Below are 18126 nucleotides of genomic sequence, written 5' to 3'. Positions count from 1 at the left end.
TAAACACTAACTAGAGGCTTTAATAAACACTATTTAGAGGCTTTAATAAACACTATTTAGAGGCTTTACTAAACACTAACTACAGGTTTACTAAACAGTAACTAGAGGTTTACTAAACACTAACTAGAGGTTTACTAAACACTAACTAGAGGTTTACTAAACACTAACTACAGGTTCACTAAACACTAACTAGAGGTTTACTAAACACTTAACTAGAGGCTTTACTAAACACTATTTAGAGGCTTTACTAAACACTAATTAGAGGTCTACTAAAAACTAACTAGGGGTTTACTAAACACTAACTAGATGTTTACTAAACACTAACTAGAGGTTTACGAAACACTAACTAGAGGCTTTAATAAACACTATTTAGAGGCTTTACTAAACACTATCTACAGGTTTACTAAACACTAACTAGAGGCTTTACTAAACACTAACTAACTAGAGGCTTACTAAACACTAACTACAGGTTTACTAAACACTAACTAGAAGTTTACTAAACACTAACTAGAGATTTACTGAACACTTAACTAGAGGCTTTACTAAACACTAATTAGAGGTTTACTAAACACTAACTACAGGTTTACTCAGGGCCGCCGCAAGGGGTGTGCGAACCGTGCGACCGCACGGGGCCTCGCGCCCCAAGGGGCCTCGCGCTATGGGCCGTTTTTTTTTTTTTTTTCTCCTTTTTTCCCTTATAATTATCAACAGTCACCTTCCATTACAGACCTAAATGTGTACTACTCTGTGCATATCAATAAATATATGTGCAATGATGCGCGTGTCTGTTGTTCAATACAACTGCGTCTGACCAAGCGCAGACACAAGCTGCTCTGATCCAGACGGGTGGAGTGCGGAACAAACTGTCACACAATGTCGAGAGAACGAGACAGATTCAGGAAATTTCCATCAGGGGATGAAAAAAGAAAAAAAACGAAAGAAAATGGAAGAGTTTAATGCCTCTCTGAAAGGCTCGTTTGATACATTTGTTACAAAAATCACAGATCCGACCGGGTCTCAAACAGCCGCGAGGCCCTGCGTTGAGCCAAGCCAAGATGATGATGAGTCAGGGGAAGGTATGCAGTATTTTGCTAATTGGAGAGTTAAAATTGCGCATATAGACACCCGATCCGACCCGAAAAACCTAAAAAATTCGCGCGCGCTCGCTACGCTCACCCCAGCCATTCCGCACAGGGCCTCGCAAATCTCCCAGACGGCTCTGGGTTCACTAAACACTAACTAGATGTTTACTGAACACTAACTAGAAGTTTACTAAACATTAACTAGAGGCTTTACTAAACACTAACTAGAGGTTTACTAAACACTAACTAGAAGTTTACTAAACACTAACTAACTACTAAAGCTGAAGAAACGCCCACAGCGGCTACCGGGTTGTCCTGGTTGATTTCTACTCTGAACCTGATATTTTACTGCTAAAGAAGCTCATAAAGTTGTCACTACTGAGAGCTGCAGGAAGCTCGGCTCAACAGAGTTGACTCTTTGTCAGCCTGGCTACAGCGCTGAACAGAAAACGTGGGTTATTTTTATTATCCCCTATCCACGATGAGTAATGAACTGTTCTAGCTGTGCGAAGGGCTTTTTTTTATAGACTAGACTTTTTTCATGCACGATAAGAGTCTACAGACTTACAAGAGAACCGCTTCCTTTCCATTTGACACACTTTTTGTTTCAGTATCCACACCGACCATCTTACTGCTCTGGTTTCTTCTTCTCTGCTTTAGTCCTCCAACAGTTTGTTTCTTCTTAAACTTCCTCTTCTGATTTCCAACATAAAAACTAAACATTTGAATGTGTAAGACACAGTGGCGTAGGGATAGTCAGTGCAGCACGTGCAACGCACTGGGGCCCGGGACGCACAGGGGCCCGTGCGACTTGCTGTATAACTCCTATAGATATCGTGAAACCAACCGTTGGTAAAGTCCCAAGTGGTGGTTTTTCACAAACGACGAGCTCTGTCAGGAATGTGCCAAACACTAATTGCCAACACAGCTTATTGAAGCTGCAGCGCCAAAAGCAGAAAGTTCGGAGTAATTTGAGAAATGCATCCTCGTCAAAACGATTTTAAGGCTGATTTATGGTTCCGCGTTACACCAACGCAGAGCCTACGGCGTAGGGTACGCGGCGACACGCAATGTACCGCGCAGCCTACGCCGTACCCTACGGCGTACCCTCTGCGTCGATTTAACGCAGAACCATAATTCAGGCTTTAAAGCCAAACGAGGACGCACAACGTCGTTTCGTCGCTTTAACAAACCCCGACTTCTCCACAACAACAAGCGGGCGCCGCAGTGAACTTGTGCAGCAGCCTGCAGCCTGCAGCAGCACACCGTCTGCTTCAACTGGTGTCTGTTTGGCACTCAAGGACGGGACTGAATGTACTTTTGCATATGGGCGGCAGTCACCACCGTAAATACGCGTTCTGGTTGCGGCATCAAAGGAGGCGCGCAAAAAAAAGCGCCCCGATCTGCACTCCTCTTGTTTTTAACATTGCCGGTGACAGTGGCGTCAGCTGAGAGATCATTCTCAAAGTTAAAAATGATTAAGACATACCTGAGGAGCTCCATGGGGCAGGAGCGGCTGAGTGGCTTAGCTATCCTCTCCATTGAAAATGTAAGAGCCAGGGAGTTGGACATTTGGGGATGTAATCCAGGATTTTGCCCAGTGCAAGGCTCGCAAGATGCCGTTTCACTAAATTTATAAATTAATCTTTTGTTTAGTAGGCTACACCCTGTGTTAAACCTCGGGTTCATATTCTAAGAACATTTTCTTAGATTTTTTTTTCTTTCTGGACACTACTGTATCGGATTACCATTGAAAGACAAAGAAATAAAAATGCCTGACAACAGATCTCTAATCAATCAGCGCCTCATAAGTCTCAAAAGGAAGTTTTACAAGAATGCTGACTTCCACAAGGAGTATGCGAGGTTCATGAGAGAGTTGTTACACAAGGGATACGCCACTAAGGTCCCAGAAGAAGAAATAGACCGTGATGATGGGAGAGTGTGGTTTATTCTTCACCACGGAGTATTCCATCCCAAGAAAAAGAAGCTAAGAGTTGTTCTTGATTGTACTGCATCATATCAGGGAGTATCACTGAACGATCAACTTCTTCAAGGTCCCGACCTTACAAACACTCTCGTTGGAGTTCTGACAAGGTTCAGGAAGGATACAGTGGGCATAATGGCAGACATCGACCTTATGTTTTACCAAGTAAAGGTACCAGAAGAGGATTCAGACTTGCTGCGGTTCTTATGGTGGCTGGACGGCGACCTGAGGTTGGAGCCAGCAGAGTACAGAAAGCGTGTGCATCTGTTCGGAGCTACTTCTTCCCCCAGCTGCGCTTCATACGCCCTAAGGAGGACAGCTGAAGATGGAAAGCAGTGGGCTGCACCTGAAGCGGTTGAGACAATCCTAAATAATTTTTGTGTTGACGACTGTCTGACCTCGGTGTCATCGGATGATGGCGCTGTTGCTCTCGCTAAGGACTTGAGGTCATTGTGCCTCAGTGGAGGATTCCATTTAAGCAAATGGACAAGCAACTCCAGAGCGCTGCTAATGTCGATCCCAGAAGAAAACAGGGCTTCAGGGATTAAAGATCTCAATCTGGACAACGATCAACTACCTATGGAGAGGGCGCTGGGCGTCCAATGGTGCACAAACTCTGACACATTCCAGATCAAGATCGAGGTTTGTATTTAAGCTGTATCCAAGATGGAACTGAGTCAGTCTGTGACTATCTGAGTTTTCAGCGCCATGTGATTGACAGCTGTCAGGCCTCTGTGTGTGTGTGTGTGTGTGTGTGTGTGTGTGTGTGTGTGTGTGTGTGTGTGTGTGTGTGTGTGTGTGTGTGTGTGTGTGTGTGTGTGTGTGTGTGTGTTCTTCTGAACAAGTAGTGCCTTTACTCTGCTTTCTGCAGCATAGGCTTGGCTCAATAAAAGTGAGAATAAATGTTGTTTGATGGGTAGGATGAGGTGTTGTTGAACATTAAAATGACTATCATAAGGGCCCATGGAGAATGCTCCGCCCCCAGACGGCTCTGCCCATATGCAGCAGTAGAGGAGCCCGGGTTCAAGTATTTATTAAAAGTGCTCGAGCCTCGTTACAATGTCCCATCCCGAGCTCACATAAAAAACATAAAAAATTAAAAACACTAATGCACAAGTTAAATGTTTTATTCTATTTATTTTACACTTTAATAAGAGATGCTTTTTAGTTTTGTAGCCAATTGAACAAACTTTAACTTTCAAATGCTATGATCAAAATAAAGGAAGAAAAAACTCGTCTTATACATTTGGGACTTTTTGTATTTTTTTTCCCGTTGTACCGAACCCGTACCGAACCAAACCCCTAAACCGAGATACGTACCCAACCGTGACTTGTGTGTACCGTGACACCCCTAATATATACATAGTCATACATTCATGCATGCACACATACACACACACCTAGTCACACATACATATACACGCTCACACACACACACACACACACACACACACACACACACACACACACACACACACACACACACACACACACACACACACACACACACACACACACACATATGATAACATACATACACGCACACACACACAGACATACACACTGGCTTGTTCACCTGCATGCTTGCTCTGTAGTTCTGTAGCTCTGTAGCGGTAGCTTAGCTCAGACTGTGATCAGACCCCCCCCCCCCCCCCCCCCCCCCCCCAAAAAAAAAAAAGTTGACAGCTCAGCCCCTCTCTTCACCCGAGTATCCAAGACATGCGGCTGAAGGTCAGATGAAATGACAACAAAGTCGATCATTGACCTCCGGCCTAGGGTGCCCTGGTGCCACGTGCACTGATGGACACCCATATGTTTGAACATGGTGTTTGTTATGGACAAACTGTGACTAGCACAGAAGTCCAACAACAAAACGACGCTCGAGTTCAGATCGGGGAGGCCATTCATCCTAATCACGCCTCTCCAGGTATCACTGTCATTTCCCACGTGAGCATTGAAGTCCCCCAGTAAAACAATGGAGTCTCCAGTTGGAGCACTATCCAGTACTCCTCCCAAGGACTCCAAGAAGGCCGGGTACTCTGCACTGCCCGACCCGAAGGCACAGGGAAGCGACCCTCTCGTTCACCGGGGTGAACTCCAACACATGGCGACTGAGCTGATGGGCTATAAACAAGCCCACACCAGCCCGCCACCTCTCACCCTGGGCAACTCCAGGGTGAGGCCCCCCCGCCATGACTGCTACCCAGTCCACAATGCACCAGCCTCTCATGGACCTTCCTGTGGGTGGTGGGCCTACGGGAAGGCGGGCCCACATCACCTTTTCGGGCTGAGCCCGGCCGGCTCCCACGGGCAAAGACCCGGCCATCAGGCTCGCCTTCGAGCCCCAATCCCAGGCCTGGCTCCAGGGAGAGGCCCCGGTGACACCGATCCGGGGGACGTAACGGTCCTTGTTCTCTTCCTCCTCATGAATGGCTTTTGTGAACCGCTCTTAGTCCGGCCAGTCACCCAGGACCTGTTTGCCATGGAGACCCTACCAGGGGCGTAATGCCCCCGACAACATAGCTCCTAGGATCACTCGGGCAACACAAACCCCTCCACCACAGTAAGGTGGTGGTTCAAGGAGGGGTAGGTTTTTAATATCATGTCTTAATAAGTCTGTTAAGATCATTCATGCAGGTGACAGCAAGACATAAGGTGCAACAAATAATGGCCGGGTTTCCCAGTTCCGACCTCTCTTAAGGATTTAAGAAGGTTCCAAAGAAGGTTTCAACTAAGAAGGGGCCCTAAGATACGGGTGTTTCCCAGATGACTTCTTAACACCGTTCTCAGGACCGCTCTTTAGTTTCGTTCTTTTTAGAAGCTCTTTGGAGGAGCTGTCCACCACCGCGGTTCTGAAACCAAATCAATCGATGCCAGGCAAATCGATCACCGATCACTATCAGCGCATTTTCACACGCAGCACTGCTACCTAACGCACTAATTCCCTGCTACCTGTGCGTTATGTTTGTTATAATGAAAAACTAAGATGATAAATATACTTCAATGACCCTTTTTCATGATGAAAACAAGACTGCAACTAAATAAGAAGTAGTCTTGGTAAGAGAATAATGAGGAAATGTATTGTTTTTATTAAATGTGAAAGATGGACAAAAGGACAAATTAACTTAACGATCAGCATATAGGACCACCTTGTATCCTCATGACAGAATCCTGGGCAGAAAACAGAATCCTTCACCTCAAAAAAATATTCTTTATTTAGTTTATTTAGCTGCTTGGCCTTTCTCACTATTAAGCAGAATCTTGCATTCATAAACATTGTATTTGCGGGTGTGTGGAGACACGCAGCGCCGCTCCTCAACACCAATCACCCGGGGGATCCCAGCCATGGCGTGGAATCCTTGGTGGACCTGGCGGATCTCCTCCCTTGTGGGGGCATCTTGATGTGCGCTCGGGCATGGCGCAGGAGGATCGGTGTTACGGCTGCGTGACACCGATGCCTTGCTCAGTCCGGTGCCATCCCCCACCACCTCCAGGAAGCTCCCCACTGCATAAAAACGCAGTGCAGCCAGTAACTGGACCTCCCGGCTCAGGGCCAAATTGCACCGGGTTGCCCTCCGGATATGTGGAGACACCAACGTGATGAGGCGTTGTATCTCAGCCCGTGGAAACCGGTACCTCATCTGGACAGCCCGATCCGACTGCACGTCCTGGGGATTGAAGTGCTGACACACGAATGTGTTCATATAAACCGTTCTACTTCGCGCACGGGCAATGCGGTTGATTTGCGGCGGGAATATGCTGTAAAGCAGCCATGGTATCTCACACGTGGTTTTTGCAACGCCTTTATATGGAGCAGTCGATGAAGTCTCCCTTGATGAGGTTCCAGCTGAACTCAATTACAGCTGTCAGTTGCCTGATGTGTTAGATGTGGCAGGTTCAGAATCAGAATCGGAATCAGAATCAGCTTTATTGGCCAGGTTCGAACGTTGTCCAACAAGGAATTTGACTCCGGTAATTTCGCTCTTTCACAGTAGATAAACAATAAACAAATGTGGTGTTTTAACATATGTACAGATAGACATCTAAGGTGCAGCAGTTTGAGGTAGGGAAAGGAAAGGAAAAAGGACAGCTTTGAGTAAAATAAAATAAAATAGCCTATTTACAGTTTTACAAATTTACAATTTTACAAAACAAAATTATACAATTTTTGGAGGGTGGATGTGTTTTTGATGTGCCCTGAAGCATTTTTGAGTGTGGTACATTATCTCATATGTGCACGCAGATGTGGGATGTGTGCAGACAAATTATGATAAATGATAGTCATGATGATCGTTTTATTTGTGTGTAATGCATAAAGCATATACAGGAACACACTTGTTATTCCTTATTTTTCTTTTTTTTCCCCTTTGCTGTCACCAATGAATGCTAAACAATATAAATCTAAAGTATAAAATAGATCAAAATTTGTGCGATGTGCGTTGTTTTAATACATTTCCTTCTTAATGAAAGAGATTCTTAAGCTAAGATCAACTCTGGGAAATGCGTTTTTCTTTCACAGGCTCCTTAAGAAGGTTTGAAAAAAGCCATTTGCTGTTAAGAGCTTCTTAACTGATCTGGGAAAAAATGTCTTCACCTTTCTAATTCTCATTTGTATGAAACTAGTTTTAATACATGAAATATTAGACATCAGTTCATCATGTTCATCATGTCTTCATACAAATGAATGAGTTGACATTTGTCCCAGAATTCCTCCTGACATGTTTGTTGGTGTGGAAACTTGAATCATTTGGATGCACAACATGTTGTACCAGGCTGATCTTCTGCTGATCCACACTGACCATCTTACTGCTCTGGTTTCTTCTTCTATGGTGTCTTTGTGCAGCTTGCAGTGCTGCGATCTGTCAGAGATCAGCTGTTCTTCTCTGGTCTCAGCTCTGAAGTCCAACCCCTCCCATCTGAAACTTCTGGACCTGAGTAAGAACTACCTGGATGCTGCAGATGTGGAGCAGCTGTCCGATCTGGTGCAGAGTCCAGACAACCAGCTGGAGACTCTCAGGTCAGTGGAGGTTGGAGTCGGTCCTGCTGCTTCCAGCAGTTTTCTACTAAAACCAGTTGCTATCAAAGATCCACTGTTTCCAGTGAAGCTGCAGCTTCTCAGCGGCTGCTTTCCCCAGTAAAGCTGTGAGAGGAGGATGATGACAGGCTGCAGGATCAGATGATCCAGATGTGTGTTGTAGACCAGTGTTATGCTGCTCTTCATGTGTCCAGAAATAAAGGTGTAATCCAGCTGACAGCCTTCCAGGATGTTCAGACACACAGCTGCTCTGAACACTCTGAAGGAACCCAGAATGGAAAATCCACCAATAACCTCGTCCATAAAAACTTCACAAGAATGGAATTAAGTTTTTGAACCAATAATATAATAAGTTAACACATTATTGTTCTAGTAGAAGAAATCAAGTATTTTAAAATCTAATAACTGCAGTGATAATATAATAATATATAAACAGGACTGAATTTTTCATAAAAATAAAATTTTTGTGCAGTTAGTTCATCATAAATAGGTTCAGTTGATGGAATAGTCGTCATATTGGTTCATTGAGGTTACGAACTCTGCAGCACTCTCCTTGTTTATGTGCATAAATATGTAAACTTATAATTTCATGTGAACGTCTCTGAACAAGGGAAGTCAAGACAAAACGAGGACACGCGGTTTCAAAATAAAACAGGAAACTAAACACCAAAACTGGGGCATTAAAGGCACCTATTATGAAAAACAGGGTTTTTTTTTTGCTTTAACATATATAAAGTGGTCTCCCCTCACCCTGCCAACTCAGAGAAGGAGTAAAGCAACCAAATTCTGCAGTGTCTGTACAGCCGCCCGGATGATTCCTTCCAGTGTCATGTGACTTTTACGAGCCGTTCAGATTTCCAGAGGTCGGCCTCGGCTGCGTGAAACCACTCCCACAACTAACTCCGCCGGAACAAGAACTCCGCCATTGTTTCGAAGCGGTGTATCATGTGGCTGTTTGAACAACGAGGGACAGTAAAAATTAGGTTTTGCATCGACACTTACCCTCATAAAAGGATCAGTACCAACAGTACGGACCCGGCAACTGCACACGAGTCAGCAGTAAGTGACGTTAATTTTTTATGTTATTAATATTTGTCTACAGGTTTTTAACCTTTATTTAACCAGGCAAGCAGATTAAGAACAAATTTCTTATTTACAAATGCAGCCTAGGGGGGTAAGGGGAGGGAGCTAAGATGAAAAAACAAGGTTATATAAATACACAAAAATACATTAAAACACAGTACAGAAGATAAAACAAATAATCAAGTAAAACAGTCAGTATGCCTGAAGGAGGACTAAAGACAAGTGCAGGAGTCGGTTGTACTTAATAGAAGATGTAGTTTGAAGGTGGAGATGGAAGTGAGAACAGAAAGTTTAAGGGTTTTTTGTAGTGTGTTCCAGTCATAGGCTGCAGCGAACCGGAAGGCATTGCGCCCAAAGGTGGTGCGGACTTTGGGGATGGAGAGATTGATGAAGGCACTGGACCTTAGAGTGCGGGCAGGTTGTGAGAGGTGCAGAAGAGAGGAGAGGTAGGGAGGAGTAATGCCGAGGATAGATTTAAAGATGAGCAGAAACCAGTGATGGAGCCGTCTGGTGTGAAGGGAGGTCCAGTCTACCAGGTTATAGAGGTTGCAGTGGTGAGTGGGGAAAGGAGCCCCAGTTGCAAAACGGATGCCGGAATGATGGAGTGGGTCCAGTTTACTGAGAGTAGAGTGAGGTGCGATTCTGTAAATGGTGTCACCTTAATCGAAAATGGGCAGAATGGTCATTTTGACGAGTGTGTGTTTGGCTGCACGGGTGAAGGAGGTCTTGTTCCGGTAAAGAAAGCTCAGACGAGCTTTGACTTTGGACTGTAGGTGTTTGATGTGGGTGGAGAAAGAGAGGGACGAGTCCAACCAGAGGCCAAGGTATTTGTAGGTGGATACGAACTCTAGTTCAGAGCCGTCGGCGCAGAACAATTTAGGAACAGTGGTGGGAGTTTGTTTCCGGACAAAGACAATGCATTTTGTTTTTTTGGTGTTGAGGCGGAGCTGGAGACTGTGGAAGTGCTGTTCAACGGAAGTGAGGCTGTGTTGTAGTGTGGCTGCAGCGGACTGGAGGGACGGGCCCTCAGAGTAAAGGATGGTGTCATCGGCATATAGATGGATTCTTGAGTTGCCGGCAAACCTGGTTATGTCATTGATGTAGATGGAGAATAGTGTTGGGCCTAGAATGGAACCCTGAGGAACCCCTTTGGTGATGGTGAGAGGGGCTGATATGAAATTTTCGGATTTGACTTGCTGGACTCTGTGGTGTAGATAGCTGGAGAACCAGTTACAGGAGTGGGGTGAAAGACCAATGTTGGAGAGCCTCTGCAGGAGTATGGGATGGGTGACGGAGTCAAAGGCCTTGGCCAGATCAATGAAGGCAGCGATGCAGGTCTGCTTGGAGTCCAGAGAGGAGACAATGTCATCCAGGACCTTCAGTGTAGCAGTGGTGCATCCATGACCTGGCCTAAATCCAGACTGTGAGGAGGACAAGATGTTGTTGGAGGTTAGGAAGTCGCTGAGTTGTTTATGAACCAGTTTCTCGAAGACCTTGGCCAAGCACGGCAGAATGGAGATAGGCCTATAGCAGTTGGGGTCAGAGCTGGAGCCCCCTTTGAAGAGGGGGAAAACAAGAGCAGATTTCCAATCTATGGGAAAGGTGGACTGATCCAGAGACATGTTGAAGAGCCGTGTGATGGGAACCGTAATGGCAGGAGCAGCTGCTTTTAAGAATCTGGGGTCGAGCCCATCAGAACCAGCTGACTTATTGGAGTCTAGCTTGGAGAGATTCTCTAAGACTTCAGAAGTCAAGATGGGTCTGAAGGAGAAAGTGCCAGAGCTGGTGGTTGTGGGTGAGGGTGGAGGAGGAGGAGAGTGAGCAGCAGTGGAGGGTTTAGTAGATAAAACATGAGCTGAATTAACAAAGTGCTAATTGTAACACCGGGTAACACCGGAGCTCCGGTGGCTCCAGTGTTACCTAACGGAGCCACTCACCAAAGCTCCGGTGTTACCCGTAACTCTCTCGGAGCTCTATTAGTAAATCTTTTTCTGTCGATGGTTTCAGATCTTCCAAGCACCTGAAGCTGTTCAATGACACCTTCAGAAGACATGCACGGTCCTTCCTTGAGCCAGTAATAGTGCATAAATGTTGTTTATATACAACTTGGTGTATATAAACAGTGTATGGTGTATATAAGTGGTGTATATAATGTGTACAAATGTTTTTTTTTTAACAATAAAGTTGCCATTTGTGAACATTCAGTGTTGTGATTTCTTTACAGTTAACATGATTAATTTGTCTTGTAACATAAGAAATGAAATGATGAGGAATCAGAGTAAGTAACTGTGGTGTAACTGTTCAGAATTAAATTAAATCTTCCTGTATGAAGACAAGGTGACTAAAGGCTGATTTATGGTTCCGCGTTACACCAACGCAGAGCCTACGGCGTAGGGTACGCGTCGATTTAACGCAGAACCGTAATTCAGGCTTTAAGATCCATTTCCACCGTGTAACTGAATGCGAGCGTCCGACTATCGCGTCAAGCTGCGTGACATCGGACGCTCTCTGTCCACACTGAAACTGTTAAACTCGCGGCCAGTTAGGACAGTCCAATACAAAAAAAATAAAGCAATGGAATTTATTTTGTCGCCGAAGCTCTGTCGCATGGGACACAACATGCTTTGCTACGCAGCCGGCTGCTCTGGCCGGAGAGGTTTTGTCTCCTCCTCCCCTCCTACACGTCATTCAAGCAGCCAATCAGCGCAAAGCCTCATTATCATAGCCACCCCGCCCCTAAAATGAAGCACAGAACATGGGGTTAGAAGCGGTACAACTAAAGACATGGCCCACAGGCTGAATTTCTGATTTATGTAGAAAAAACAAGCTTTAGATTGTTTTTAAGACATTCAAGGCCTGTTTAAAATATACATTAAATGCCATAATAAGTCCACTTTAACGTCAAACTGTCCAAAAGCTCTGTGACTGAGAAGAATCCAGGCTTTCAACCTTCAGCCGTCCTGGACAAATAAGTGTTTCATGTACCAGCTGAGATCTCTGTGGTCCAGCAGCCTCGTAGAGCTTCAGAAAAGTCAAACAGTCGTCTTCCTGGTCCAGTTCTGGGTTCTCTGCTAGTTCTTCTCTCATCCAGACGTTTGGGGTTGAATGGTGCCCACAGTTCCCAGAATGACAGAGAGACTTGACTGAATGTTCCAAGTATTGACTGATCTTGTTCAGGAGGAGATTCAGTCATTCTTGATCAGATCTCTGGAGGAAGGTGTTGAACTCCAGGCTGGTTTCCAGCATCCTCAACCATGGCAGCTAAAGCGTTGGCTCTGGATTGAACATGAGCTTCAGGAAGAAACCCAGGTTCCTCATCAGGAAGGACGGGTTTGATACCAGACCCAGAAGCAGCTTCAGCATCAGACAGAGCAGCCAGTTCAGTGTGAGCAGAGGTGCATGCTGGGACGCTGCACGCACCTCTGCCTCACTCATCATTATTTACCTGCTCACATTCATTAGAGACACCATGGTTTTACATGTCAGTTTCCATAAACTCTCATATTTTTACAGTCTTGTTGTGATTTCAGGTGTAACTTTAAAATTATTTCCAGATGTCATATGTTTAGTGTCAAATAAAACAACAGTCTCATCTGTTTTTATCTGCAGCATAAATTGGATATAAACAGACAACGGTGGAGCAGGTGGATTCTTCTCAGGGGAGACGTCCTCCTATAATCTCTCAACACCAGCAAAGGTTGGTGAAGCTTGTGGCTCCACCAACCTCCACCTCTCCCCTCATCAAACACCCTGGTCTGCTCCCACCGCACCTTCCTGCTCTCAGACTAACATTCCTTCTGTCCCTGTGTTACGGCCGCTGCTCTTTCCTCCTTTATGTTTTGTTTTAATCTTGTTTTCTCCCCCTGCCTCTGCCAAGCTGCACAGCTCCTCCCTCGTTGGCCTGATTGGTGCGGCCTCCCAGCTCCTGGCAGTCCACCCCTCTGATCACCTGGGTCCCTGATTGGTGTGCCGCATCTGGGGCTGGCCAATCCCAGCCGTCCAATCAGGAGTGAACACCTAATAAACCCCTGCCGGTCTATCAGTCTGGGCGGCTGATTGTGGGACAGCTCGCCTCTGTGTGTTGTGCAGAACTTTGTTTGTTAAAGCTAAAATTAGCTAGCGGCTACCGTGTGTTCCTTTGTGGTTTTTCTTTTGTTTGTTAAACCTGTGGAGTGTGGCCAGGATTTAGTTTTGTGTGTAACCTTGTGACTGATTATGTTAAGTTTCCACACCTAGTTCCTTTTATGTTTAGAGACACTAGGTGCAGGGGTGCTGTTTTGTTGTACTTTGGTTTTTTAGTAAGTGTAGACAGCCTTTGTTTTCCTTTTGTTTTGAGATAGTTTGGTTATCCGTTTTAGCTCTTTGAGAGTCCTCTTTTTTTTGTTATATTTTGGTTTTGATTTAAACAGCACCCACCGGCCCTCTTCCTTGGTTTGTTTTCTTCTTTTTTTTATTTTGTTAACCGGTGTTCCTGGTAATTTTGGGTAACAATAAACTACCTTACCTTTTACCAACTGGGTTTTGTGTTGCTTCCCTTTCCCCTGCGAGCCGGGTTGTAACATAAGTGGGGGCTCGTCCGGGAAAAATATCCGTTAAAGGATTCCCGGTGCTAAAAGTAGTTATTGTTGCTTGAACTCTGGTAATCTCGGTTAATCGGTTGTGCAGCTGTGCACCTTTTGGTAATCACTCATGTCTCAGTTTGACATTGATAGCTTCTTGGCTTCTCCCTCCCTCACCTTGATTGATAGCTATCGTAAGGAGGATTTGGCTCAGATAGCGAATCACTTTTGCCTCACGTACTCCAAACAGATTCTGAAAAAAGAGTTGAAGGCTCTTGTTGTTGGTAAGTTGGTGGAATTGGGGTTCATTAAAATGTCGGCACCGACAGAGTCAGCTGTGCCGGAGGATGGCATCCTGGGTGAAGCGGCTGGTAGCCGACCACTTAAGGTTGATCCTCCAGGTGGCACTGAGGAGGAGAGTGAAACAGAGGAGTGGCCACCAACTCTCTGTACTGCTGCCTCGCTATGACCCTCTCTCTCCCAGTCTTGGCGGCTCTGGGTCCACAAGGGAGGCTCGGTTGAAGGTCCGCCTTGCCCGCCTCCAGATGGAATCCCAGGAGAAAGCCCGAGGCCAGCAGGCTGAAATGCAGTATCAGCTGGAAGTCAAAAAGATGGAGATTGAAGCTGAAGTCAAAAGTCAGCTAGAAGCCAAAAGAATGGAGATTTGATTTAAGTGAATTTGGTTGTTTTGTTTTGTTTGTTTGTTTTGATTTATTTATTTATTTATTTATTTATTATTTTGTTTTGTTTGTAGTGTTTGACATACATTCATTTTTAGAGATCGTTTAGATACCTAGTCCATATTCCAGATCAGTGGGTGGCGGTAATGCACCCGAAAGCTGTTTGCCAACCGCCAATAAAACCAAGAGAAGAAGAAGAAGAAGAAGAATGGAGATTGAAGCTGAAGTCAAAAGAAAAAGAATTGAAGCTGATACAGCTGTTCAGATGCGTAGGTCGGAGCTTGAGTCTCAGAGGTTGACTCATGTGCCGAGTGCTGCTGATGGTCCTGTGACTAAGCCTTCTTCTTCCACCACTTTCCCACCAGGAACCTTTAGTGTTGGTAAGAATATTGTTTTGGTGCCTACGTTCCGTGAGACTGAGGTTGATTCCTATTTTGGCGCATTTGAGCGCATTGCAAAAGCTTTACAGTGGCCACCTGAAGTTTGGGCTATTTTGCTCCAGTGTAAAATTCATGGGAAAGCTCAAGAGGCTGTATCTGCTCTGCCTATTGAAGACAGTCTGAAATTTGACTCTATAAAAGCTGCCATTCTGCGTGCCTATGAACTGGTCCTTGAGGCCTACCGACAAAAATTTAGAAATCATAAAAAAGCCTCAACCCAGACTTATGTTGAGTTCGCTAGGGAAAAGGGAACTCTCTTTGACAAATGGTGTACAGCTTGTAAAGCCAGTGACTTTGACTCCTTAAGGGAATTGGTCTTGATAGAGGATTTTAAGAAGTGCCTCCCAGAACGTATCGTGGTGTACATTAATGAACAGAAAGTGTCACAGCTCTCTTCTGCTGCTGTGTTGGCTGATGAGTTTGCTTTAACCCACAAGACGGTTTTTTCTTCAGGCTCTGATGAAAAACCTCGTCAGCCTCCAGCTCGGCAAAACTCTCCCCCCACAGCTAGTGCTACGAAAGAGGACAGGGAGTGTTTTTATTGTCATAAACCTGGACATCTCATCTCCAACTGTCTGGCCCTGAAACGCAAACAGCAGGTTTCTCCCAGCGTGTCGCAACCGAAAGGCGTCGGTTTGATTAAGGCTGAGCCACGCATCAGCGCTGCTCCTGGCAGTGAAACCCCTGATGCCTGTTTCAAACCATTCATTTTTGATGGGTTAGTTTCACTGACAGGCGAGTCTGATGATCAGCGTCCGGTGCGCATTCTGCGTGACACTGGTGGTTCTCAGTCGGTGATCCTCGCGGACGCCTTGCCTTTTTCGGAGCAGTCTGCCTGTGGTTATGGTACTGTTTTGCGCGGCATTGAGATGGGTTATGTTCCCCGTCCGGTACATCGCATACATGTTCAGTCCAAATTGGTTAATGGTTTCTTCCCTGTTGCTATCTGCCCTGCGTTGCCAATTAGAGGTGTAGTATTTTTAATGGGTAGTTAAGTTACTCCTGCGCTGGAAGTGTTGGACATCCCTCAGTGCCCACAAACAGAAAGAAATCTGCCCCCTACTGATCTGTTTCCGTCTTGTGTGATCACTCGTGCACAAGCTCGCAAATTTAATGATGTTTCACTCTCTGACAGTGTGCTGATGCCCGCTTTTTCAGGAAAGGTTGAGACCGAGAATGAGGTGGAGAGTGCAGCTGACTCTCTTTGTATAAGTGCTGCTGAGCAGGTTCGTCCTGTCAGCCCCGACACAACCTCTCCTGACGGCTTGTCTCTCCCGGTGTCCCGCAATCGCCTATGTGCTGCGCAAAGGGCTGATCCGACACTGCAGAAATGCTTCTCAAGTGTGGTGAGTGCCGACAAAGCAAAGGGTGAGAAGGTGGCTTATTTACTAGACAGTGGCATCTTGATGCGTAAATGGTCCCCACCTCTCTCTGATTCTGATTGGAGCACTGTGTTTCAGGTAATTGTGCCCTCTGTGTACCGATCACATGTGTTGGTTGTAGCACATGAAAGTCAGTGGTCTGGACACTTAGGCGTTACAAAAACCTACCAGGTTATCCTCAAACACTTCTTTTGGCCTGGGTTAAAATCTGATGTAGCCAAACACTGCCGCTCCTGTCATATCTGATAACATAACTGATTTCCATTCTTTGTTCTGGGTAGCGGTCCGACACAGTCTATTATAATGCGCTCAAATGGCTCTCCTATGGCAGGTATGGGATGCAAAGGAGCGGGCGGAATGGTTTGGTTTGGCTTGCCGGCAATTTGGCAGATATGAATAAAAATGACAACAAGAAAACGAACACACTGTTCAAACAAAACATTACAAAAAAGTTTCCAGTATACAAATAAACAAATAACATCTAGACCGGAAAAGGTGTATGCTGAAGCAAAGCTTATTCATTGTGTGTATCTGTGTCTATCTGTGTGTGTGCGGGGAGGGGGAAGGGGGGGGGGGCACTAATACATTTTATGTTTATGTTTTATGAAAAGCACTTTGTGTTACATTTTTTTTGTATGAAAGGTGCTTTAAAAATAAAGTTTGATTTGATTTGATTGCCTACCCTCAAAAAGATTAATTAAATTAATGAAATAAGGGGGGCACGGTGGCGCAGCTGGTAGTGCAGCGGTCTCACAGCAAGAAGGTCCTGGGTTCGATTCCCGCCGGGGGACGCTGTGGGCGCTGAAGTGCGTGTTAGTTCCCCCATGACTTCAGTGCCCACACCATGGGTGGGGTTGGCGAAAGGATCTTTCTGTGTGGAGTTTGTATGTTCTCCCCGTGTTCCCCTGGGTAGCTAGTGTGAGCTACCCTCACAAAAACATGCACACAGTCCTGGGCTATACATGCCCCCTCTGGCCAACCGGGGCGCCAGATGGGGTGGGGAGGATCCGGCCGGAATAACGTGATCCTTCCACGCGCTACGTTCGGCCGGAGAAGCCCCACCCTGTCTGGTGAAAAGATGCGGCCTGCTCACTCCTCAGGTTAAGGAGGAGACCTGAGCTCAGTGCAGGGCCCTCCCGGGGTTGGTAGAGGATGGCAATGCCCAGGACTGTCAGTAGGTAGGAGCACGGGGTGGTAAAAATGGGAAAAAAACCGGGATAAAAATAATTAAAAAAAAAAATTAATGAAATAAAAGCAAGTAGTAAGAGAAAGACTGCCAGTAAAACAAATTGCCTCCATGGGGATAACAAAAATTCCTCAAGAAATAAAAAAGATTTTTAAAATAAAGGTGCAGCCTACATGTTACCTTCATCCTTAAAAAAATAAAGCAAATCACCAATTAAATAAATACCCAAATCAACATAGCAAGCATCACCACTCATTAATTTAATATAAAGAAATCATCCTTCTTTTCAATGTTTTTTTAAATAAGGTTAAGGTTCTACATAATTTCAAATCCCTCTCCAACTTATTCCATACATCCACCGCTGCCACTGTAGCATCTCAGTTTGGAGTTGGTTCTGATTGTTGATTGTTGATTGTTGATTTGCTGTATCTGCTCTCCCCTCTGAGGTTGGAATGGCTTTGTCTTAAATTGAACATATTGAACAAATTGAACATATTTTGAATACAGTCTGGCTGCATGTTCTTGTTGATTTTGTGCAGTTTTGAAGTCCACCAGTTCATTGAATTTAAGCTCATTGTGTCTATAAATAATTGGTTGGTTGAGTGCTTGTATCCAACTTTGTTTATGAGTCGCATTGCTTTTTTTTGGAGTAAAAATATTGGTTTCGTGATTGTCTTAAATGTGTGTCCCCATAC

The 18126-nt window shown here is 45.2% G+C and overlaps 1 protein-coding gene across 4 annotated transcripts in view; it reads left to right on the top strand.

The window, feature by feature from the left end:
- LOC133423125 (protein NLRC3-like) overlaps nucleotides 1–18126 on the top strand; it is a 64566-nt gene that overhangs the window by 34181 nt on the left and 12259 nt on the right. For all 4 annotated transcript variants that reach the window (XM_061713268.1, XM_061713267.1, XM_061713266.1 and 1 more), the window contains one exon: nucleotides 7910–8083. In XM_061713268.1, coding sequence (XP_061569252.1) covers nucleotides 7910–8083 — 174 coding nt within the window. The remainder of the gene's footprint in view (nucleotides 1–7909; nucleotides 8084–18126) is intronic.

The sequence above is a fragment of the Cololabis saira genome, chromosome 22 (genome assembly GCF_033807715.1).
Source record: "Cololabis saira isolate AMF1-May2022 chromosome 22, fColSai1.1, whole genome shotgun sequence".
Taxonomy (NCBI): Eukaryota; Metazoa; Chordata; class Actinopteri; order Beloniformes; family Belonidae; genus Cololabis; species Cololabis saira.
This window is presented reverse-complemented; position numbering and strand designations above follow the sequence as displayed.